Here is a 24,709-nt window from a genome sequence, read left to right as displayed (position 1 = left end):
AGAAACAAATTGTTCCATTGGAAAAAGTTAAGGAGGTGTTTGTGGGCCCAAAGAAGAGATTGAAAGGCTCCCTCTCAACCTTCCACTCTTTGGCCATGCTTCTGCAGCAATGCTGCCCTGGTCTCTTTCCAATCTTAAAAAAGATTTCTTTGATAATCACATTTCTATCAATCAATCAACAAGCAGTAATGAAACACCAATTAATTATGTGACAGGCGCAACCTTAGTTTCATTTAGTTTCTGTTTATTGACACTCACGCATAAAAAGTAGTTTGCCTAGCTATTTAAAAAATATTAATTATGCCTCAAGCAACAAACATCCTTCCTTGCTGATATATGTTATTTAAAACTCAAAAATGGCCCTAAAACAAATTCATCTTATATATCTTCTCCTTTGCTGAGGGAATTTGCTTGCCTGATGGAACATGGATAGATTTAGATCTTTGCAAAACAACTTTTCAAGAGTTTTTTGAGAACCAAAGTATCTATGCTGAGTCTCAACATTTGCTCTAGACTATCCTCAGGTATTGTGGTTTATAGTCCATTATATTTGGGCAGTAGGATGGTGAAGGGCCAGGAAGAGAATAATTTCTTCCCTACTAAATAGCATCTGAGAGATCAAAGTCATCATTTTCTCTCTCCTCCGTGCCTTGGTCCATCACTTTAACTGGTTTCCATGGTTGTCCAGGGCATTTGGGCTCTGGTAAATCAGGCAATGAAGGAAATAAGGAGATCGTTGGCTCAACAGCAATGTCTGGGATCAAATCATCATCCTTTAGGACATCTTCTTCCCCTGCTTTCTCCTTCTCTTGAATTGAAGGCTCAGATGGAGGATTGGTTGGGTTAGGACCAAGGAGATCTAAATCTGAAAAAGAAGAAGTAACAGCAACCCCTTGTAGTGATGGGCTATGTAGGGGAGGTGGACCTTGTGACTCCTCTTGAGTCTTGGAAGGAGAATTCCCTTCATTTGGGATGTCCAGATACTCATTTGTCCAACTCCCATGGCTTTCCTTGTCTTTTTGTTCATGTTTCCAATGGCCTTGCCCATGCTTATATTTATGTCCTTGACCATGACCATGCCCGTGTTTATTCCCAAGGCCACGGCCCGGGTGATTTTGTCCCTTTTGGTGCCCACGACCATAGCCACGAGGAGTAAGCCCTTGTCCTGTTCCTGTGGCTTGTTCTTCCTCTTCTTCTGTTATATCAGAAGCCTGGGGCTCACCTGGCACTACTTTGCTTTCCAGTGGTAGCTTTACTAGTAATGATCGAAAAGGAGAAAAACCTGGAGGCCTTTTCATAAGCATCTAAAGAGAAGCATGGACAAATGCATGTCAATAATAATCACAATATCCCTGCATAGGTAAAGGGCAAGGACTTAAATTTAATTTAAAAGAGAATACTTGGCGAAACTTTTTTTCCTTTCTCTCTCTTTCTTTCTCCCTTTCTTTCCTTCCTCTCCTTCTCTCTCTTTCTCCCTCTCTCTCTGTCTTTCTCTCTCCCTTTCCCTTTTCCTTTCTCTCTTCCTCCCTTCCCCCTCTTTATTTCCCTCCATCCCTCTTTTCTCTCCCTCCCTCTCTTACTTCTCTCCTTCTTCTTCCTCTTTTTCTCTTTATCTCTCCCTCTTCTTCTCTCTCTTCTCCCTGTCTTTTTCTTCCTCTCTCTCTTTCCCTCTTCCCCTCTCTTTCCTCCTCTTCCTCTCCTTCTCCCTCTCCTTCTTTCTCTCCCTCTCCTTCTCCCTCTCCCTCCCCTCTCCATGTTAAAATAATCTTCCAAAGGTACAGGTCTGACTCTGTATTTGGAAAGTCAACATCTAGAACAGTACCTGGAAATCAGTAGATGCATAATAGATGTTTCCTTGATTAATTTAACACACACACACACAGAGACACAGATGGATACATAAAGACAGACAGACATAGAGACAGAGAATACATCTAGAGATGTATACTATAGAGATATCTAGAGAAGAAGGAGTAATATTGGACTAGGCTACAAGACACATTCAATCATAAAAACACAATTTCTTTGGAAACACTAATTTGCACACATGCAATTCCCAGGTACACATAGAGTAGACTTTAAATCAGTGGTCCTCAAACTTTTTAAATAGGGGGCCAATTCACTGTCCCTCACACTGTTGGAGGGCCAGACTATAGTAAAAACAAAAACTCACCCTCTGTCTGCACCCCTCAGCCCATTTGCCATAACCCGGCGGGCCGTGTAAATGTCCTCAGTGGGCTGCATCTGGCCCACAGGCCATAGTTTGAGAACCACTGCCTTAAATCAAAATGAGGAGTCTGCAGAAGAAATGAGCTGCCTCACAGAGGGCCATGGATGCATATCTGTGTGTGTATGCTTTGGGGTGTGGACCAGTCCAGGGTGACTGAATTGATCCCTTTTCTAATCACCCCTTGGAAGCATTCAACCTAAGATTCTGCTCCACCTGGATTGGAAAGGCCACTTTCTTTCATTTTAAGAAACATTTCTGTCCACACCAGCACATGATCCTTCAGGATTTATGAACCAGACAAAGACAAGACTCTGTACCTGTATTGGCTCATTGCAAAGAACTGTGGGATTAAATGTACCCTCTTCCTCCTCCAAAACATTCGCTGTACATTGCAAAACATCCTGTTCAGAAAAACAAAAATGAAATGAGACATCGGCAGGCTAGCCCCCAAGCTGGTTGAGGGCCCTTCATTCTAGGCCATCGTGTCCCATCACCCTTTGGGCACACACTGTTGAGGGATCTTAGCCTCTTACCTTAATTTACTGCCTGCAAATAGAATCCCAGAAGGAGGCTGATCTCATTTATACATGAGGGCACTTGCCCAAGTCATGGAGAATTAATAGCAGCAGAGCTAGGGGCCAGGTCTTTCTTTTTTGTGAGTTCTGTTCATGTAACATCTCCTACCTCTTTGCTGCCCCTGGCTCTTGTGCTCCTCAGCCCCCTTTTCTCAAATTATCAGCTATTTACTTGTCCCTGTACATATATGTCCTCTGGAGAGTGGCAGCTCCTCAAAAGCAGGATGGTTTTATTTGGTTTCTAATCTCCAAATTCTCAGCAGCAAGCACAGTGCCTGCTAGATAGTAGATACCCTGATACTGAATGCATTGGATTGGATTGGATTAAATTTCCATCACTTCACCACTTTTATGTCACCAGACAAGAAAAAGTCTTGAAATCATTTTCTTATCATAATACCAAGATCAAGACCAGGGTGTTCAGAACCTTTTTATGTGTCTTGGAGCCTTTTGTCAGCCTGGTGAAGCCTATGGACTTCTCTGAATTATGTCTCCAAATGCACAAAATGTAGATTATATTAAAATATTTTCTCCAATTGATAAATGATCAAAAGATCTATATTTGTAGGACTATAAAATCGTGGATATCCTTTGATCTAATAATACTGGTACTAGTATATCAAAAGAGATTTTTTTAAAAAGGAAAAGGCCCTTTATGTACAAAACTATTTATAGCAGCTCTCTTCACAGGACAAAGAATTGGAAACTGAGGAGATGCCCATTTATTGGGGAATGTCTGAATAAATTGTGGTATGTGATTATAATGGAATATTATTGTTTTATGGGAAATAATGAGCAGGATGCTGTCAGAAAAATCCAGAAAGTCCTCCATGAACTCAAGCTAAGCGAAATGTTCTGTATACAGTCATAGCAATGTTTTAGGATGATCAGCTATGAATGACTTTGGTATTCTCAGCAACACAGTGATCTATGACTGTTCTGATAGACTCACGATGAAAAAATGCAAATCCAGAGAAAGAATTGATTGTGTCTGAATGTAGATTGAAATATTTAAAACCAAGTTTATGAAGCTTAGATTAAGAACTTCTGGCCTTGAGTGAGGACCCTTGGATCATGCACTTTGGCTTCCCTCAGATTGCAAAAAAAAAAAAAAAAAAAAAAAAAAAATTGATCCCCTAATGACTTACTCCAGATTCGTTAAATCCACAGTGTCCAGAATACTTTTCTTTCTCTTTAGAGCACTCGGTTTCTTTGATGTAAAATTCGAGGGTATATCCAGTTCCAGATCCCACCTGCAAAGTCAATAGGAAGCTATTTGTCTTTCTGATTTCATCACATGCATTTTGTCCCCAGGATTTCTAAGGCAGCATCCTACATAGGAATAGTATCTATTAATCAAACTAAATTTTGCAAGAGGGGAAAATCACATATATATGTATATACACATAATATACATATACATGCATGTATGTGCATAATTAGAAAATATTTTATATATATATATATGTATACACACACATACATATATGTACTGAATTCAAATCCAACCTCAAACCGCTAGATCCTGGACAGGTCACTTAACCTCCATCTGCCTCTGCTTTCTCATCTATAAAATGGGGATAGTGATAGCATCTGTTTCCCAGGGTGGTTGTCTAATGAGATATCATTTTAATATGCTTTGCAAACCTTAAAACACTAAGTAAATAGAGTAAATAGTTGGTATTAGTAACCATTATGAACATGTGACATGCAGATCTGCAGTTTGGGTGAACTTCTAAATCAACCATTTGACTGATATGTCTGTCTATACTTATCACTTCTGTGGTGCAGGATTCCTGGCTTCCCCTAAACCTCTCCCCACCGGCCAGGGACCCCATGACTCCTTTTCTGATTCCCCTCAATTGTTAGCATTTTTACCGTCCATATCTTGGAACTCTTTAAGACTTATTTTGTATCTCTTTCTCTATGGTATCTCTCTTGCCTCTGGAAGAATATAGAAGCTCCCTAAGGGCAGGGACAAGACCTGCCACCTCTCTTTGTTTCTCCTACCCTGATGCCATGTACAGTCCCTTTCATGGCAGAGTCTAGAAGGGTTGTAACATCCGGGAATTCTTAGGAATGCTACCATCCACTTTCTCCAACCCGTGGACATCCATAGACATGTATAATCCCAGACTGGACTCTTGAATTGGAGCTCATGTGCTGGGACTTGGTCCTTGGAAACTAATCTAGACCAGGAAAGATCATTTGGTCCAACTCTTCATGTTGCAGATGAGGAAAGCAAGAATGGTCAAAGTTGGGAAATAACTGTTACTGCCCCCCCACCCCAAATGGATGCAGCTCTTGTGTCAGGGGACTCCTGAATGCCCATGGTAAAACCAGGGACATTACAGCACCAGCTATCCTCAAATGAAAGTTTTAGGACCCAAGTCCACGATGAAAGGCAGAAGTGAGAACCAGCTACAACCCACAAGCCTGCTGTTGGCAAAAGACTAATTCACAAACCAGGGGTTCTGCTTTCAGAATCTTGAGCATCTTGAAATAAAAGTTACTTTTATTCTCCGAGTTAATTTTTTCAAGAGAATGTTTCAAAGGCTCACGCAGTTCTGGGCTGACAGATGAATCTAAGTCGTGCTCTGGAAGATAAGAGTTCATTTTAGAATATAAGACTTCTGATTGTTGCAAGCATTTCATGAGCGAGGGGGATTTGTCCTGCTGAAACACAATGGGGGTAGACTGGAACTTCTTAATCATTTGTCAAGTTGGTAAAGTTCTCCTCCCTAAAGGACTCCCACCAGCCCCCTGATCCTCAGTACTTAAATCCTATATCCTCCATGTCTTTTTTTTTATCTCCAGTACCAAGCTTGGTACATAAAAGGGACTTTATAGTTGCCCTCGATCACAAACATTGTGGAAGGATGCTCTTGCTCGGGCTTCAGATAGATTGGAACAGATACCTCCTGAACCTGAAACACTGAGTCTGAGACTGTAAATAGATGCTCATTAAGTTAATTTGTCCAAATCTTATAGTGAATCAATGTGTCATCCTTCCCAGGGGCATCTGAATGTTAAAGGAAGATCTAGTGATCACACAGGTAAGCTAAAGGAATAAACTCTAATGGTAAAATTGCAAGTGTTCAGGCAACTAGAGGTAGGAAGTAGAGGTGGGAGGAAGAAACTTTGAGGCTACCCAGTCCAGCTCCCTCATTTCACATACTGGAGCTTGGTTCCTCCTTCATTTCAGAAGTCACATAGGTCATTGCCTTTTTTTTTTTTCATTTCATGGCCTCACCTCTTTATAATAGACATAATTGGCTGAGGCTGAGGTGCTTGACTATGGCACTTACCTGGGTTACAAGTCTGGGATGTGATACTGATGTTCATATATGCATCTTGATAGGCAGAATCGCTGCAGATTCTTATCTCCTGGAAGGAAAGACGGAAAGGGAAAGCTCAACCAAGAGAACAGTGTTTCTCTTCCAGATCCAGGGATGAGCAATCCATATTTGTCACTACAATAAACTGCCCTTGAGTCTCTGTACTATTGAAAGAAAGTAGGAGGTCTCACCCCAGGGTGAAGAAAGATGAAACCAAGAAATCGAGAATTGCCCCCCTTCTGGTCTGGGAAGCAATAAAATGACCATGGACTCAGACCTGGATGTGACCTGAGTGGGCATCTAGTCCAACATCCTTGTTTTTTCAGAGTAGGAAACCAAAGTCCCAAAAGGTCATCCACCAGATGAGATCGTTGAAATCATATAAGTCAACTCCTTCATGTTACAGGGGAGAAAAATGAATGCCCAAAGGGATTAGTTAGGGGACTTGACTGAGGGCACTCAGAAACCCACATCCCTCTACCTCTGGATCCTTCTCTCTGACGCTGTACCATTAGTGAACCAAAAACCCTGGATCACATTTATAGCTCCTGGGACTAGAAGAAATCTTGAAAGATGAAACTGTATTTGGAGGATTCTAGATAAATTATATTCATATTAATTATAATAATATTATGTTATTCGATCTTGAAACTTTATGGGAGAAGGGAAGGAAGGAAAGAGACAGAGAGAGAAAGGGAGAGAGGGAGGGGGCAAGGAAAGACAAAAAAGGGAAGGGAAAGAAAAGGAAAGGGAATGGAGGAAAGAAGAGAGGAAGAATGGGGGAGGGGAAGATAGGAATAAAGATAAAGACAGAAAGACCCAGAGGGAAAAAAAAGAGAAAGAGGAGGGTTCCCATAACATGAAGCCCCTTCATTGTGATACTTATTTCCTGGAGCTAGAAGCTGCCTCACAGAAGAATGTGATGAGGCTCAACACCAAGTTTCATCTCTGGAGCAAGCATTTCAGAAAGAGACAAGCACGACTCAAATAAACATATCTTTCCCCTTCTTTCTCTTAACTCCTTCCTTCCTTCTTTCCTCCTTCCTTCTTTTCTTCTCTCCATCTCCTCCCTTCCTCCCTGAGTAGATCCATCCTACTCCTCTGATTCCCAGTTTCTTCTCTCAAAGCCCTCAAGCTTTGGTAGAACTCACGATACCCCAGTTCTCTGTCATGAAAGGATCCTCGGATCACACTTTGAGAATCACTTATCTAGAGAAAAGTGATCCAAGTTGGTTAAATAAAGATAAGATGATCTGGTTTTGCCCCTTGGCTACAGGCCCCCAGGTGAAAGCCAAAATGCGATACACAGCACCCAACTAGACAGTTCCAAATTCTATAAACCCATTGAGTTGAACAGATATTTGAAGGACACAAATGGTGGATTTTGTATTGCAATGACCCAGAAGATTCTTTGGAAAGAATTCATATTAGCATCACTTACCCCTTGAGGTTTGGGCTTGCATTCAGAATTTAATTGGTCAGTCTCCTTCAAGCAATCAGTCTGGATGATTGAATACTGGAACTTATAGTTCCACCCATTGACTACCTATAATAAGTGTAATTTGAAAGGAAATTGTATTATTTGGCAAAGCTCCATCATGAAGAAACTCTGAATCTAGTGCATTTTGTTTGTTATTTGATCTATATCAAATCCAATCTAATAAACGAATTACTCAGGTTTCTATAAAACTTCTGTTTGCAAAATACTCTCCTCACAATGACCCCATGCTTCCAGTGATCGTTCCCATTTTACAGATGAGGAAACAGAGGCAGAGAGGTAAATTATTTACCCATGGCCACAGTTTATGGATATCAGGATTTGAACCCAGGTCTCCTGAGATTCAATGTTCTTTCCACTACCCTCTTTTTTTTCTCTCAACTAGATCAGATATTTCATTGGTCTAGGAAAGCCCCTGAAGAGCCCAGATGAGCACTTAGAGACTTGGAGAGTCGCCTGGGGTGCTCAGAAGTTGAAGTAGATCATGCAGCCAGCAAGAGTGAGAGTCAGGACTTCCACCCAAGTTTTCCTGACTCCATGACTGACCAGTCTCTCTTCACCAGGTGATGTTGGCTCCTCAAAGGGCCATTATATGCAGAGTACTGATGATGCACCAGGAAGTACAAGAGGCAATGTCACCATCTTTGCCCTCGAGGTTCTCCCTTCCCAGCTATGGGATTATTGAGGACGAAAATAACTCACTGACCCTCACTTACATTATCAAGGGTCAAAAGCTTAGGGAAGAAAGGAACCTTCATGTTATCTAATCCTGCCTTATACAGATGGGAAAACTGAGGCCAGGAGAAGTGAAGTCACTGGCCCAAGGTCATAAATCTACTAAGTGATGGAGTGTCCCAATCACAGCACAGCTGGTACTTGTTCATGGTACTTTGTCTTAGGGAACTGACACTTTGTCACCTACCTGAGAGAGAGAGAGAGAGGCAGGAGGATGGAGGGAGGGAGGGAAGATGCAGAAGAAGACCTGGCTACCTAGTCTATTATGGCTCTTTGACTTTCGGGTTAGAATAAAATTCATCAGAGAGTCTCTCAGGTCAGAGCTAGGGGAGGTAGCATCACCCCTAGGCACCAGTCAGGAGACGTGGTATAGCTCAAGACCTGGGTTATCATAAATTACTCAGTCTTTGAGGTTGCTTCCTTCTTGGTACTGTAGCAAGCATTGCTAACCCAAGGGTCTGTAAACTTAAAAAAAAATTTACAACTGTGTTTAAATGCCATTGGTCCTCTTGTAACTTTACAACTTTACAAATTTGACTTTGTCTTTCCATCCTTCCAAGAAGGGATCCACAGACTTGACCCTCTTGACTGCCCAAGAGATCCAACCAACATCCTCAAAAGGAAGCTAGGGAAAGTAACTTTTGTAGCACCTTCTTTGGAACACATGCATTTATTAAGCTCCTACTGTGTGCCAGCTACCTTATATAACCCTGCTATATTATATAACCCTGCTGCATCATGGAAATTTGAGAATTTTTAAATGTGAGTCTGGCTCCAATTAAGACATGCCAAATTGACAAATAAGTCAATTAATCAATATAGAACCATCAATAATATAATAATAAAATACAAAATAATAAAAAATAATCAATATAGAAATTTTGCCTCTATCCTTAGCAGCTTTGTGACCCTGATCAAGTTACCTAAACAATCTCAGCTTCCCTTTCTTCATTCGCCCAAAAAGGGGATAATAATAACATTTATATCCCAGGTTTTCTGTGAGAACCAAATGAAATAACACACATCAAATGGTTTGCAAATCTTAAATTTGGATATTATTAAATTATTAAATTTGCATATTACTAAGATTAATTTGTATAACATTATTATTATATGTACATATATACATACCCATGTGCATATAAATACTCAAGTAAATGCATACTTATATCCTACTGATATCTACACAACACAAACTTAAATAATTCAGGGAATCTACTCCCCCCTCCCAACAATGGTTCAAATGGAACCTGTCCACCCCTTCCAAGGAGCATCTTTTCCATGTCCTTTCATGGAGAATCCACCCAACTCATTGGAAGCCTTTTTAAAACCTCTTTTTATCATTCCTGGGCTTGGATTACATTTGGGGATGTTAGTTTGTTAGTTCTGGTGATTAGTTATGACTCACCCACCTCCCTCTCTAGTCACAGCTTTTCTCAATGTTATCTATGATAATAATTTCTATTCAAATCTTCCTTGGCAGATTGCAGCAGCATAATGATGTTCAAATGGGGACTTTGCTGGTCCCATCAATTACTAGTGCTCGATCCTCCAAGGTTACTGCAGATCTGCTTTGTGTAGGTGTTTTGCATTTACTTATTCTTGCATGTGTTGTTTTTCCTAATAGTGCAAGATCCTTGAGGGTAGGAGCTTTTGTTTTTCTGTTCTTAGCTGTTAGGATTACCAGGTGAGAACTCAGGTTGTCTGGACAGTGACAAGGTGAGAACTCAGGTTGACTTGACAGTTCTCTGGCTCAGACCTTTGGTTCGGGCCTTTAAAGGGAGTTTACACCTTAGGAATTCTAGGAGGAGCAAGCTCATTGGTTGAAGTAATTTTTCCCAGAAGCCCTTGCATTGTCCCACGCCCATTCTCTGGGAGGATAAAAGAAGGGCAGCATTGGATCCGAGAGAATCGATTCTGGGATAGAGTTTTGACGCCAGGCAGGCTGAAAGGAGACCAGTCTGATTTGGGGAAGGACAAGAGATGGAGGAGATTCAGAGCTCCCAAGAAACCTGTGCACAGAGGAAAAGATTTTACAGATCTCCTCCCAGAGAAGGATTATAATTGAGCAGACGACCGGACCCTCACAATTCAAGAACATTACACTTAGCAGCTGGCAGAGTGCCTGGCACAAAGCAGGTTAGGAAAAGTTCTGAAGCAGAAGATTTTACATGCCTGTTAACAAACAAGCACTGAGAGGGGAAGTTGACGAAGAGCAGATCTTTTCTTGAAACTCCCTCAGTTCTTGAGGTGGTCATTCTACCTGCCAGGGAGTATCTGAGTCTTCTGATCCAAGATGTTCACAGAGCACAGGGTCTTATTCCATTTTTCTCTTCTCTGCCACAGTTTGAACTTTCTTTCTCTTCTTCTTTTCACCCATTGCTCCTGAACTGCTTTTGTTTCTAGCTCAGCTGCAGATGTCCCCACTCCTTCCTTTCTGCTCTGCCCCAAATATCTGATGACTCAGAATCTCTATCTCTTAGTTTGACACTGGACACCTTTATGTTATAGAAGACCACAGGGAGTGATTGAGTTTCCTCAGCCAGTCCTAACACCCTTCCCATCAACACTCACTCCAGCTTATCCCCCTTTCACCCTTCATCTAAAGCTTTTGATTGGTTGGTTGATGGAGACTTGTTCTTGCCTCATTAACGTATCAAACACCTCATAGCTGATTGAATTTAGAGTCAGTGAGTTGATTGATTCACTCAATCAACATCTCACACCCATCTAGGCACAGATTCTTGAAGAACACACATGAAGCATGAACCCCTGCAGATCAGTTCCTTCTTTGTACTTTAGGAAGTTTCCTCAATCACTGAAAAGCTAAATGACTTACACAGTGAGGAGGATTCAAGGGCAGGTCTCAAACCCAAAGTGGCTGTATATCCACTATGTTACACTGCCCTTCTATGTAAGTATTCAGATTATGTGCTAGGCTATATATTGCATATTTGATGTAAAAATTAATAGTATGCATTCATCTATAATATTTATCAATTATACAATTACTATAAAAGGATATATTATATATGTACATGTGTACACATATACCTATGTATGTTTGCATATATAAATACCATATATAATATATAAGATAGGTATGTTTTATTGTAAAATATTTTATTATTAATCTATTAAACATCTATGAATTATTTACTGAATTATATTATTTATCATTTATTAATAAAATATCTTATTAAAATAGATGTCTAAAACAAAGCAAATGTATGAAGCAAAGAAATAAATTATATCCAAACCTGTCTTGAGGCTCTCAGGACTTCTTGAAGAGTAAAGATGTGTTCATGGTTAGATTTGTCATTAAAATATTGAACAGCATGTTTCAAAATTGCTTCCAAATCTGAACTGTTGGTTGGTATGTTATTGAAGCATCCAAGGCATGGACTAAAAACTGGCACCACTACTTCATGAACTTTATTGAAAGAGGAGAAAAACAGAGGTTTAACTTTAAAAAGGCTGTAAAAGCTCATAAGAAATCATTGTCAGCCTCTGGCTTTCAGTCACATGATAGAAGCATAATTACCAATTAGGAATTAGTCAAGAAAGGGAAGTTGAGATGATGGAGAATCAAGAAGCTACATCCTGACTGCTCCAACATATCTTCTCCACATAGATCTAGAAAATTTACCAAACCAAGTCCCAATTGGGAAATCTAAGAGAGACAGAGACAACAAACAGAAAGGCAGAGAGATAGAGACAGACAGAGAGACAGAGAGAATCACAATGAATCATTTTTCCAGTCCAGACCAGACTACAGAGACAGACAAACAAAGTTTGTAGACACTGAAGTTAGCATTTGGCCAGGAACAACATAACACATACTAGAACCTAGCGACTGAAAGAAGACTAACACTATGAGGACTAAAACAAACAAACAAAACTAGTGCAGAAGTCCAAGGGACTCTCAAACTAGTACAGTTGTCAATTGATAAATGATGTTCTCTAGCCAAGTATGAGTATCCTGTCAGAAATTCCAGGAAGATAGAAGAGGGGATCAGGTGGTGGTGGGGAGCAATAGTGGCAGGCCCTGAGTGTGTACAGAATAAGGAGTCAATATGAAAACAAACAGTAGTTATTTGGCTCTGACCCCAGGAGCAGAGCACCCTCTCAATTCTATCCTCTAGAAGACTGTAAAGTCTATAAATGAGTAATCAAGGCAGGATTCCCTGACCAAAGGGAACTCTTCATTTCTTTCCCTTTGAATTTACTGATTTTCTGGTTGTTGATACTAGTTGAATATAGCAAAAAGTACTAGAAATGTCAAGCAGGAACATGCTCATAGGTATGTTGTTTAGATCAAAATCTGGCCCTGAAATTTGCAGAACAAGAGCAATTTTAAAAATAACTTTCCCCTGGATTATACTATTCTGTGAATACCGTAGGTTCTCAGTCTGAGCCATCTATAAGATCCTGAAATAACACATCATCCCCAAGAAAGCAGGAGAAAGAACATGTGTAAAAACAAAAACAAAAAACCTCAATTCACTCATTGCTCTCCAGAAGTTCATATATCTTGGTCCAAAAAATAAAGTTTTAAATCAGAAAACATGTTCTGATTATTATCAGAAATAATGAGCAAATAAATAAAGAAGAGAAAATCCCACCATAAATAGGTTTTATGATGAAAGAGGGTCAAAAGAAGCATATTATTCCAAAATATCTACAAGCAAAGCTCCAAAGAAAAACACAGCTTAGTCACAAGTCTAACCAGAGATAAGAAGAGATAAAACAAGAGCTTTGTCTTTTTTTAAGCTAGAAAATATTTTTAGAAATTAAATAACAGGGTTAGGAGGAAAAAAATGGGTAAAGAAATTAGACTTATAGAAGAAAGAGATGAAGACAATAGCTTGAAGTAAAGGATAGATTTTAATGAATGAAAAAAAAGCTCCCTAAAATAGATTTGATCAAATAGAAGGTAATGACTTCAGGGAATACAAAGAAATATCAAAACAAAGTTTAAAAAACTGAAAATACAGCAGACAGAAAAAGCATCTCTTAACAAAAACAAGTGAGCAGGGAAACATATTGTGAATAGATAATTTTAAGAATCACTAAACTAGCTGAAAGCCATAAACAAAAACAGAAATAACATTTTGAGAAATCATAAAAGAAAACTGCTCAGATCTCTTAGAAATTGAATATGAACTAAATCAACAAGAAGAGGATTGTATGGAATTGAGAGAGATGGAGTAGTATTGAGAAATAGGAGATGCTTAAATTTCACTATCATGTGAACTGGGCAAGAAATGGAAAAATACAGAAAGAGAGACAGAGATGAGAGAGAGAGAGAGAGACAGAGATGAGAGAGAGAGAGAGAATGAGAGAGAAATAGAGACAGAAAGAAAAGGAAAAAGATTAAGGCAAAATGAGGAATAGAAGAGATGGCAAAGTAAAAGTGGGGTTAGTTGTCAGCAAAAGAAATTCTGAAAGAAAAGATAGGAAATAAAAGGAAAAATATAAGAGAATGAGAATGGAGGTAAATACACAATTAATGATCATAACTATAAACATGAATGGCATCAACTCACTCATAAAATGGAAAGGGATAGTAGAATAAATTAAAAAGCAGCATCCAACAATATGTTGTTTACCAAAAAAAATCCACATTTGCAACAGGACATAAAGTTAAAATAAGAATCCAGAGCAGAATTTTTTTATGCTTCCCTTGAATTAAAAAAGGCAGAATAGTCATCATTATTTCAGTAATAGTAAAAACAGACCTGATTAAAAGAGATAAACAGAGAAATTGCTTTTTGCTGAAAGACATTATAGATAATTAATATCAATACTAAAAATATATGCACCAAATGGCACAGAATGTAATTTCTTAAAGAATTAATTAAATGACTTTTAGGAAGAAATGCAGAGCAAAATTATAATATTGTGGGTACTCAATTTGCCCTTCTTGAACCTAGATAAATCTAACCAAAATTAAACAAAAGAAAAATGAAGGACATGAATAGAAATTTAGAAAAATTAGGTATAACAAACCTTTAAAGAATATTGAATAAAAATAGAAAATGTATAATTATTTCTCAGCAATTTCTCCAAAATTGTTCATGCATTAGTACATAAAAACTTCCAAATAAAAGCAAAAATATTAATTTCACCTCCAAGAAGCTAGGATATAATAAAAAATATATTTAACATAGTGCTTTTAAAGCAAAGATTAAAAATTAACTGGAGATTAAATATTTCAATCCTGAAGGTTGGTTGGGTCAAAGAAAAAATTTATAGAAATAATAATTTCGGGGCAGCTAGGTGGTGCAGTGGATAGAGCACCAGCCGTGAATTCAGGAGGACCTGAGTTCAAATCTGATCTCAGACACTTAACACTTCCTAGCTATGTGATCCTGGGCAAGTCACTTAACCCCAGCCTCCAAAAAAAAAAAAAAAAAAAAAAAAAAAAAAAAAAAAAGAAAGAAAGAAAGAAAGAAAGAAAGAAAGAAAGAAAGAAAGAAAGAAAGAAAGAAAGAAAGAAAGAAAGAAAGAAAGAAAGAAAGAAAGAAAGAAAGAAAGAAAGAAAGAAAGAAAGAAAGAAAGAAAGAAAGAAAGAAAGAAAGAAAGAAAGAAAGAAACAATAATTTCACTAAGATAATGATGGCTATGAGATAATATACCAAAATTGTGATGTCAAAGTAGGGGAAACATTTTTTTTCTTTTAACACTTTTGTCAGTAAAAGAGAGAAATGAATCACTAAATTTGGCATGCAACTAAACAAAAATCTAGATATTGAACAAAAATTTTAAAACCCAATTGAACACCAAAATAGAAATTCTGAAAATCAAAGAAGAGATTAATAAAATTGAAAGAAAAGTAGTTGTTGATTTATTGTAGGAAGAAATAAAACCCAAACAAATAAATATAAGGAAGAGTAATAGTGGCCTTTTGTGGAATAGCTGAGCAATCACATACCTGGAGTGATATGGCAATTCTGTTCGATGACGACGAATGTCTTTCCATTCTCACTCTTCACTTTTGCTGTGCATTTCCCTGCTCCTAAATATAAAAGGAGCCATAAATCTTCAACCCTAGATTCAGAAACTCATTTAATCAGGAAAAAATCTGACCACAGATTGAGTGAGGAGTGACATGATCTGGACTTAAGGAAGATAACTGGTTGCTAGCCAACTATATCATTAAATCCCAAAGTATGACTTTTTTTTTGGCTTTTCTCTGAACATTGCTGATATTTCCAGAAAGAAAAAGAAGATGATGAGCCAGCAGCCACTAATTTCTTAACCTCTAAGCTCTATCATTCTACCTTCCTCATTGTTGTAACATTGAGTCCTTCATTACTTCCCCTTCATCCCTGCCTAAAATCATGGTATAATACAAAAGGCATCATGTTCATTGTTTCACAGAGAAAATATCCCTTTAACTTTGAAAATTGACTGCCAGATTATTGAGTCTGTCTTCCTTCTGTCGGGTCCTATAAGAACAAGGAGAAGGTTTTCTTCCCTTCTCTCACCAAAGTATAAATTGCAGAGGGAATAGAAGATGGATAGAGAATAAAAAAATTTTACCTGGTTTTCAGACTTTTTGTAGCCACATTCTTTCCAGTTTTTACCTGTCTTGATCATGCAGTCACCCTCTCGGACTTCATAGGTTATTGCAAAGATCTGCTCATCGGAGTCCTACAGGAAATTGTAAATGAACACTGTGTTAGGGTAGAGCAAAAGGTCAAAATTAGGAGAGCATCTGACCCCAGAGCTTTGTCAGGAGGGACTTGCTACACATTTGCTGCAAGTTTGATTGAATATTTAGGTTCAGGTTCTTAGCTGGTCTTAAATTCATAGAACATGAGATCTTTCGGTCTCAATGTTTTAATACCCTATCCTCAGTTCTCCTTGTCCATGCTTACCTCTCCCCACATTGTTTCCCCTCAGCAGAATATAAGGTTCCTGAAGACAGTTACCATTTCATTTCTGACTTTGGATCCCCAGCACCTTGCACAGTCCCTGGCCCACAGTAGCCACCTAATAAAAGTTGGTTGAATAGAATTAGAAATCAGGTAATCCAACCATCACATTTAATAGTTGGGGAATGTGAAGTCTAAAAAAGAGAAGGGATTATATGATCAAGATCCACTACTCTAGAACTCCCTACTCACAAGACAACAGGCATTTTATTATATCACCCTGCCTCATTTTTAGTCCCTAAACTGCCACCTGATGGATCCTGCTCTGTAATTAATTGCTTTGGTCACATTTGATTTAAAAAGTTCATGTTATTATTGTTTGGCTTGATTGTATACATTTGAGCAGGCAAAGGAAAAAAAAACCCAACCATCAAAAGTTACTGTGGGAATAAAGAATTCCAGGATTCATTTTCAGAGGAGAATATAGAAGTAAAAACAAGCTTCCCCTATAGCAAAAAAGCAATTAAAGCAAAGGAAGAAAATTATAAAAAAACAATTGATAACTTGGTAAAAAGAGGCACAAAAATATTGAAGAAGATAATACCTTAAAACTAGAATTGAACAAATGGGAAAATAAATATAAAAATTCACTGATTAAAATAATTCTTTAAAATAAGATTTGGTTAAATGGGAAAAGAGGTACAAAAACTCACTGAAGAAAATAATTCTTTAAAAATGGAATTGGGATAAATAGTCAAAGGATATGAACAGATATTTTTCAGATAAAGAAATTAAAACTCTTTTAATCATATGAAAAAATGCTCTAAATCACTATTGATCAGAGAAATGCAAATTAAGACAAGTACTACCCACATACCTCTCAGATTGGCTAAGATGACAGGAAAAAATAATGATGAATGTTGAAGAGGATGTGGAAAATTGAGATACTAATACATTGTAAGTGGCGTTGTGAACTGATACAACCATTGAGAGATTCCAAAATTTATATTTATACTTATTTATTTATTTTTATAATATATGTTATAAATATATTAAATATTATATTTTTAAATATAATATTAATATCATAAAAAAATTCCAGAACTCACATGTCAATGGAAAATACGTCAAGCATTCAGAAAGCAACTATTCAAATATCATATAACCACAATCAGGCTCACACAAGACTTAGCAGCTACTACATAAAGGAGCAGAGGGTTTGAAATGTGATAATCCAGAAGGCGAAAGAGCTGTAGGATTACAACCAAGAATGATTTACCCAGCAAAACCGAATATAATCCTTCAAGGGAAAATGGATATTTAATGGAAAATGGAGGATTTTTAAGCATTGTTAATGAAAAGACCAGAGCTGACTAGAAAATTGGACTTTGAAATGCAAGGCTGAAGAAAAACAAAAAGGTAAACATGAAAGACAAGTTAAAAATCCAGTAAGGCTAAACTATTTGCCTTTTTTCATATAGGAAAATGATACACAAATCTTCTAAGAACCTTATTATTAGGGCAGTTAGCAGGATTCTACTTAGAAAGAGTGTGTAGGAGTGAGTTGACTATGTTGGATATAAAAAACTGAATAGGTGAGAAATAGTGATTCCTTGGGAGAAGGGAGAAGAGAGAAGGAAAAGGATGACTGCAGAATGTATCTCACAGAAAAGAGGTGCACAAGGAAGAACTTTTACAGTGGAGAGGAAATGGTTGGCAAGGAAGGCAGATTGAACATCACTCACATCTAAACTGCTCAAAAAGGAAAAATATATCCAAATGTTCAATTGGTCATATAAATCTATCTTATCCAACGGGGAAATAGGAGGGGAGAGGAAGTAAGAAAAAGGGAGAAAAGATGAAAGGGAAGGCAGATTAAAGAAGACAATGGCCAAGAACAAAACAGACTTTAAAGGATGGACAGGTAAAGAGAAAGAAAAAGTTAAACAAAAGAAAATTGGATAGAAGAAAATAATCAGTAAGTATAAATGAATGTGAATAAGATGAGCTCATCCAGAAAAGAGAAGTGGATAACAGGATGTATTAAAAGTCAGAATCTAACAATACATTGTTTGAAAAAGTATACTTTAAACACAGAGACACACACACAGAGTTTAATAATAATAATAATAATAATAATAATAATAATAATAATAATAATAATAATAATAATAATGCATCTGGAGCAGAACCTATTATGCATTAGCTGAAATTTTAAAAAGGCAGAAACAGAAATCATAATCTCAAAGTAAAAACCAAAATAGGCCTAATGAAAAGATATTTGCTCAAAAGAACTATAAACAATGAAGTGATATCAATATATTAAAGCATAAAAACCACATAACAAAATGTAAAAAACCCCAGAAATACTAAATATATCTTTTTCAATCCATAATGAAATAAAAATAACATTTAACAAGGGACTATGAAAGGATAAATTAAAAGCTAATTGGAAACTAAATAATCTATTCATAAAGAATAAATGGGACAAAGAACAAATCATGGAAACAATAAATAATTTCATTAAAAAGAATGACAAGAAAGAGACAGCATTCCAAAATTTATAAGATATAGCCAATGCAGTACTTAGGAAAAAAATTATATCTCTAAAGTTGTACATCAATAAAAGAAAGAATATATCATTGAATTGGCCATGCAATTTTTAAAAAAGAAAAAAAAATCTGGATAAAGAATAAATTCAAATTCCCAATTAAACACCCAAATAGAAATACTTGAGACTCTATCTGCCAAGACAAATCCAGAGATTATATGAACACGATTATGAAACACTTTTCATAAAAAGAGAGACAGATCTAAACAATTTAAAATATATTTATTCCTCATGGATAGACAGACACAATATAGTAAAAGTAACAATGTATACTAGTTAGTTTACTTATTCAGTACCATATCAATCAAACTACCAAAAAAGTGGTGGATCAGTGGATACACAATATACATTGGTAAATCACCATAGTAATCTAATTAGTATTTGACAACCATTTGATTAAAAAAAAATTTCTGGGAAAACTGAAATGGAGTTTGATAAAAATTAGTCAGAGACCATCTCACACCAGATACCATGATAAGGTCAATACAGATAAACATTTGAACATAAAGGGTGATATAAATAAATTAGGGGAGCATGGGAAAATGTACTGGTCAGATCTGGAGATAAAGGAAGAATTTATGACTAAACAAGAGATAGAGGGGAATTACACAGGGCAAAATAGATAAATTTATTATACAAAATAAAACAAACACTAGTACAGTCAAAATTTGAAGGAAAATGGGAAACTGAGAGAAAAAATTGCTGTAGCAAATTTCTCTGCTTAATTCATTTTTCAAATATAGAGAATCAAATCAAATTTATAAAAAATAAAAATGTGAAAAATCTTTTTTTAAAATTTAATTAGTCAAAATTATTCATTTTATATTTCATAATGTTCTTTGCTTCTTGTTTGGTTATACAATTCCTCCTCTCTCCATAGATCTGACAGTAAAACATTCTTTGCTCTCTTAACTTTCTTGAGGTAGTACCCTTTATGTCTAATCATGTATCCATTTTGAATTTATTTTGACATCCAGTATAAAATGTTGGTCTATATTTAGTTTCTGCCACTTAGTTTTCCAGTTTTCACAGAAGTTTTTGTCAAATAGTGAGCTCTTATAACAGAAACTAGGGTCTTTGGCTTTATCAGATACCAGATTACGAAAATTATTAGGTCATTTACTACTGTGTTTATTTGACTAATCTATTCCACTGATCCACTACTTTATCTCCTAACTAGTACCTTTTTTATGATTTTCACTTTTTAGTATAATTTGAGATCTGCTGTACCCAAGTCACCTTCCTTTGCATTTTTTTCATTAATTCCCTTAAGATTTCTGACTTGATTTTTCCAGATGAATTTTGTCATTTTTTTCTATTTCTATAAAATAGGTTTTTTTGTAGTTTGATTGTTATGGCACTGAATAAGTACATTAATTTCAGCAGGATTGTCATTTATTATATTGGCTCAACCCCTATGTGCAACTAATATTTTTCCAATTATTTTGATCTAACTTTTTTTGGTGAAAAGTATTTTATAAATGTGGTCATAAAGTTTCTGGGATTGTCTTGGCAGATAAACTTACCAAGTATTTTATATTGTCTACAGTTATTTTAAATGGAATTTCTCTTTCTATTTCTTGCTACTGGGCTTTGTTAATAATATATAGGAATGTTGATAATTTATGTGGGTTTATTTTCTATCCTGCAACTTTTGCTGAAGTTATTTCAAGTATTTTCAGTTGATTCTCTAGAATTTTCTAAGTATACCATCATATCATCTGCAAAGGGCAATGGTTTTGTTTCCTCATTGCCTATTCTAGTTCCTTCAACTTCTTGTTCTTATCTTGTTACTATAGCTAGCATTTCTAGTACAGTATTGAATAATAGTGGTGATAAGGAGCTTCATCTTTGCTTCATCCCAGATCTTATTGGAAAGGGTTCTAATTTATCCTTATTACAGATAATGTTTGCTGAAGTTTTTTGATAGTACTATTAAATATTTTTAAGAAAGGTTTCTTTTATTCCTATGTTCTCTAGTGTTTTTAATAGGAATGGGCACTGTATTTTGTCAAAAGGTTTTTTTCTGCATCTATTGAGGTAGTCATGTGGTTTCTGTTGTTCATGTGATCAATGGTCTTACTAATTTTGAACCAGCCCTATGTTTCTGGCATAAATACCACCTTGTGATGGTGTATAATCCTTGTGATATATTGCTTTAACCTCCCTGTTAGCATTTTCTTTCTCTGCTTTATCTCTTTCTGGTTATCAAAAAGATTTTTTTTAAAAAAAAGGTAAAGTAACTATATAGAGAAAAATATTTATGGCAGCTCTTTTTGTAGCAGCAAAGAATTAAAATCAAGGAGATATCCATCAATTGGGAAATGGCTGTGGTATATTACTGGTATGGAGTTCTATTGTGCTATAAGGAATGATAAGCAAGCAGATTTCAGAAAAACCTGGGATATCTTATATGAACTCATGTAAAGTGAAGTGAGCAAAAAAAACCAGGAGAACATTGTACACAGTTACAGCAATATTATAACGATGATCAGTTGTGAGTGGCTTTACTCAGATCAAGACAATAATTCAAGATAATGACAAAGCATTCATAATGAAAAATGTCATCCATTTTTGGAGAATTGATGAGCTCTGAAAGCAGATTGAAACATGCATTTTTAAGCTTTCTTAATTTTTATTGTTTTATCTTGTTTGTGTTTTCTTTTATAAGAAGATTAATATGAAAATATTATTTTCATGATCTCACATTTATAACTGATATAAAATTGCTTGCCCCTGGGTGGGGGAAGGCAATTTGAACAAGTTTCTTCAAATGATTGTTTTAAAAAAAAACTTTACATGTAATTGGGAATTATTTCATGAAATAAAAACAATTTTTAAAAAATTTACAGTCACCATATGGAGCTTGCAGCATAGCAATCCAACCCACTCGGATCTTGTCTAACTTAACAAGTATTTATGAAATGCCTACCATGTGTGAGGATATGTTCTGGGTATTGAAAGACAAGATGAAAAGCTACTTTGACCTCAAGGACTTTACACCCTCCTAGGTATATCAGATAAACAAATGAAGAGAGGATAGCACTCAGAAAGGCTTTCTATGAGAGATAGCAGATGGACTAAGCCTGAAAGTAAGCTTGGGATTCTGATAAGCAAAGGGAATAATGGTGAACACTCCAGAAATTCCAGGGGAAGCAGGCTGTACAAAATCATAGAGGTAGAATGATTTATCAAGTTCAGATAAGCAGCCAAGTAGGACAGTTTGGCTGGACCACTGAGGGCAGAAAAAGGAGCAATATACAATCAACTTGGAAAGGTAGGCGAGGGGGTGGGGTGGGCAGCTAGTTGGTATAGTGGATAGAATACCAATTCTGAAATCAGAAGGACCCAAGTTCAAATTTGACCTCAGACACTTAATACTTCTTGGCTGTGTGACTCTGGGCAAGTCATTTAACTCCAATTGCCTCAGCAAAAATAAATAAAGCAATGAATAAAAAGAAAGAAAGGTAGTCTGGAGCTGAATTGTGAGGAAGCTTTCAAACCAGTCAGGAATGTTTCTATTTCATCCTAGAGGCAATTGGGAGCTAGTAAAACTTTTTTAGGTGACCCATGTTTGTAGATTTGAATTTTGGGATGAGACAGAACAGACAGAGGAGGAGAGAAGATGAAAGTCAGCATTCCAATTAGGTGACTTTGATAAGAGTCCAACTAAGAGATGATATACAATTAGAGTAGACTGGGAGTCATGTGAGTGAAAAGAAAGGGACAGACTCAAGAAATTATGGAGGCAGAACGAAGATGACTCGGGAACAGCTTAGCTATGTGGATGGAGGGAGATGGAAGGAGCTGAAGAGCTTGGAAGTGCTTGGAAGGATGGGGTTGCCCACAGTGGAAAGAAGAAGAATGGCTTTGGAGGCACTGAGGATGGAGCTGCCGGACAGGGACGTTCACTGAGCCCTGGACATTGCACAGGACAGTCAGCAAGCAGGGCCCAGGCCACCCCACCAAGGTCACTCACTCACCATCAGAGAGGCTCTGGTTATCCGGTACAGGACATACTGGCTGCCAGAAGATCGTTGGGTGTTGTACGTGGTCAGTGCCACGTCTACGGCTTGGAAGACATCATTATCGTCGCAGGAAAGGTCCTTCTCCTGAGACTCTACCGGGACATTCAGCTGGCTGGCCACGAGCAGAAGGGCCAGAGCTAGCTTCATCCTGAGCTGCTTACTGCTGGGGAAGCTGACCTGGGCTGCAAACACGGAGGCTAAACCCTCTCTCCCCCACTGGTGTTTCCCTTTCCAGTTCTCTCTCCCTCTTCCTCTGTTTTTTTTCCGGTTGCTATTTTTTAATCAGCATAAAAGACCAGACTCATTGCTGGCATGGTGAGGTTCCTGGTGCTCAGAGTTGGTGCTGTTCGGGGAGCATGAACGCCCCAGCCTGTCCCTGCCACCTCCACCACCTCTCCCTCACAGTTTAGCCAAACAGAGTCTATATTGAAAGCATTGCGACACAGAGGTTGTTGTCCTGGCTCCAGGACCCAGTTGGGACCAGTTCCCAGAAAGCCTCTTGAAAAAACACTCTGGGAGCTTTGGGAATGTTCTGGTTCAGTGAACTAGTGGAGGTCATTGACTTAGGAAAGGAAAGAAAGCAGTTGCAGAAGTGGGATCTCCTCCCTGAGAAGCCCCAGGGCTGCCACTCATGCCAATGGGCAGGGCAGAGCTGCCCATACACCGGGCACCCGGAGATGGTGCCAGGCATCCTCCCCAGGACTGTACCTCAGGCAGCCTGGAGGAGCTTCTATGTAAGAACGGAGGCTCCTCTCCTCCTCCTCCAGCTGGGGCTGATTTCCCCCACATCCTGGGGCTTCCCTCTCGCTCCACGCTGCAGGTCCCAGGTGGACAAGCCAACATTGGGCATTTGTGAATCCAGGAACAAACAACATAAACATCCCCTTCAGTTTGGGGGGAAGGCAACAGACGCTTCCCTCAGAGAAACATGGCAGAGAATTTCCAGGACAACCTGAGGTCAATGCTGGGAAAGCTCCCCCTCATCCCCCTCCAAGGGACCATCTGACCACTTCTGATTTAAGTTGGCCTAAGCACTAGCGCCTCTCTGTGCCAATAAGTGTCTACTTCATAAGGTTATTGTGCCAGTCAAATAAGAAGCTGGGTATAAATGTTAGATAGTCACTTTTTCCTCCCATTTCACACCCAAAAAATCTTATTATTTTTTTAAAGTCTTATTTTTCAGTGGTGGAAAATCAGTTCTTTTAATGAGCAGATGGATACTTTGGGGAGAAAGGGACTTAAAAAGGGCTTCATGTCATTGGCTGCTCACTGAATAAGGGGTGACCTTCCTTCCCCAGCCCAGGCTGGAACAGATAGCCTTGGAAACTTCTGGGAAATAATAAAGCAGTGAGATCCTCCCTACACCATCTCCCATTTAGTCACTGGCTCAGCTTGGGTACAGCAACAGCCACAGCCCACTACTACTTCTACTCCTAGCCCACCGCCAATCCCATCTACACACCTTCCGGCCCAGTTCCTACTTTCTGAAGCACAATCATTACCCAAGAAAATTTCCCTTTCTTCTTTAATTTTCCATTCTAGGACAAATCATCCTACTCTAGCTCTAGCTCCCTCACCTGCCCCGGAGAACACAGAACAGGTGAGACTTGTGGGGTTTGTTTTGGTCAATTGGTAATTTGTGATGGAATAGTTCTGAGTTCTGGGAAATGATGGAATGTTGTGCTTAATTTGGGGGGGGAAGAACTATATCAATTTAATGGATTAGCTATTAACTAAACTCCTTCGGGAAAAGTCTCCCTTTGCTGAAAGGGTTACTAACCCACCGTCACCACTCTTTAAGTAATCAGGAT

General features: G+C 37.8%; 1 protein-coding gene across 1 annotated transcript; it reads right to left on the bottom strand.

Annotated features, from left to right (window-relative positions):
* Positions 1-227: 227 nt before the first annotated feature.
* Positions 228-23,312, bottom strand: KNG1 (kininogen 1). Its single transcript, XM_074298015.1, has 11 exons — positions 22,854-23,312; positions 15,925-16,035; positions 15,663-15,666; positions 15,314-15,394; positions 11,637-11,809; positions 7,585-7,689; positions 6,114-6,192; positions 5,272-5,402; positions 3,954-4,058; positions 2,548-2,631; positions 228-1,304 (listed from the first exon to the last, which is right to left on the bottom strand). Exons 1-11 carry the CDS (start codon positions 23,043-23,045, stop codon positions 600-602), a joined length of 1,770 nt encoding a protein of 589 aa, XP_074154116.1. The 5' UTR covers positions 23,046-23,312; the 3' UTR covers positions 228-599.
* Between the last annotated feature and the right edge of the window lie 1,397 nt (positions 23,313-24,709).

Source organism: Sminthopsis crassicaudata, chromosome 3 (assembly GCF_048593235.1).
Source record: "Sminthopsis crassicaudata isolate SCR6 chromosome 3, ASM4859323v1, whole genome shotgun sequence".
In the NCBI taxonomy this organism is placed as follows: domain Eukaryota; kingdom Metazoa; phylum Chordata; class Mammalia; order Dasyuromorphia; family Dasyuridae; genus Sminthopsis; species Sminthopsis crassicaudata.
Note: the sequence above shows the minus strand (reverse complement) of the source record. Positions and strands in the feature narration are given on the sequence as shown.

Coding starts and splice junctions, on each gene's coding strand:
- KNG1 (XM_074298015.1), bottom strand. CDS start 23,045: ATGAAGCTAGCTCTGGCCCTTCTGCTCGTGGCCAGCCAGCTGAATGTC. Junction 7,690..11,636: donor TCCTGAGAGCCTCAAGACAG/GTTTGGATATAA, acceptor CACTTATTATAG/GTAGTCAATGGGTGGAACTA. Junction 2,632..3,953: donor GTGGATTTAACGAATCTGGA/GTAAGTCATTAG, acceptor TTTTCTGAACAG/GATGTTTTGCAATGTACAGC.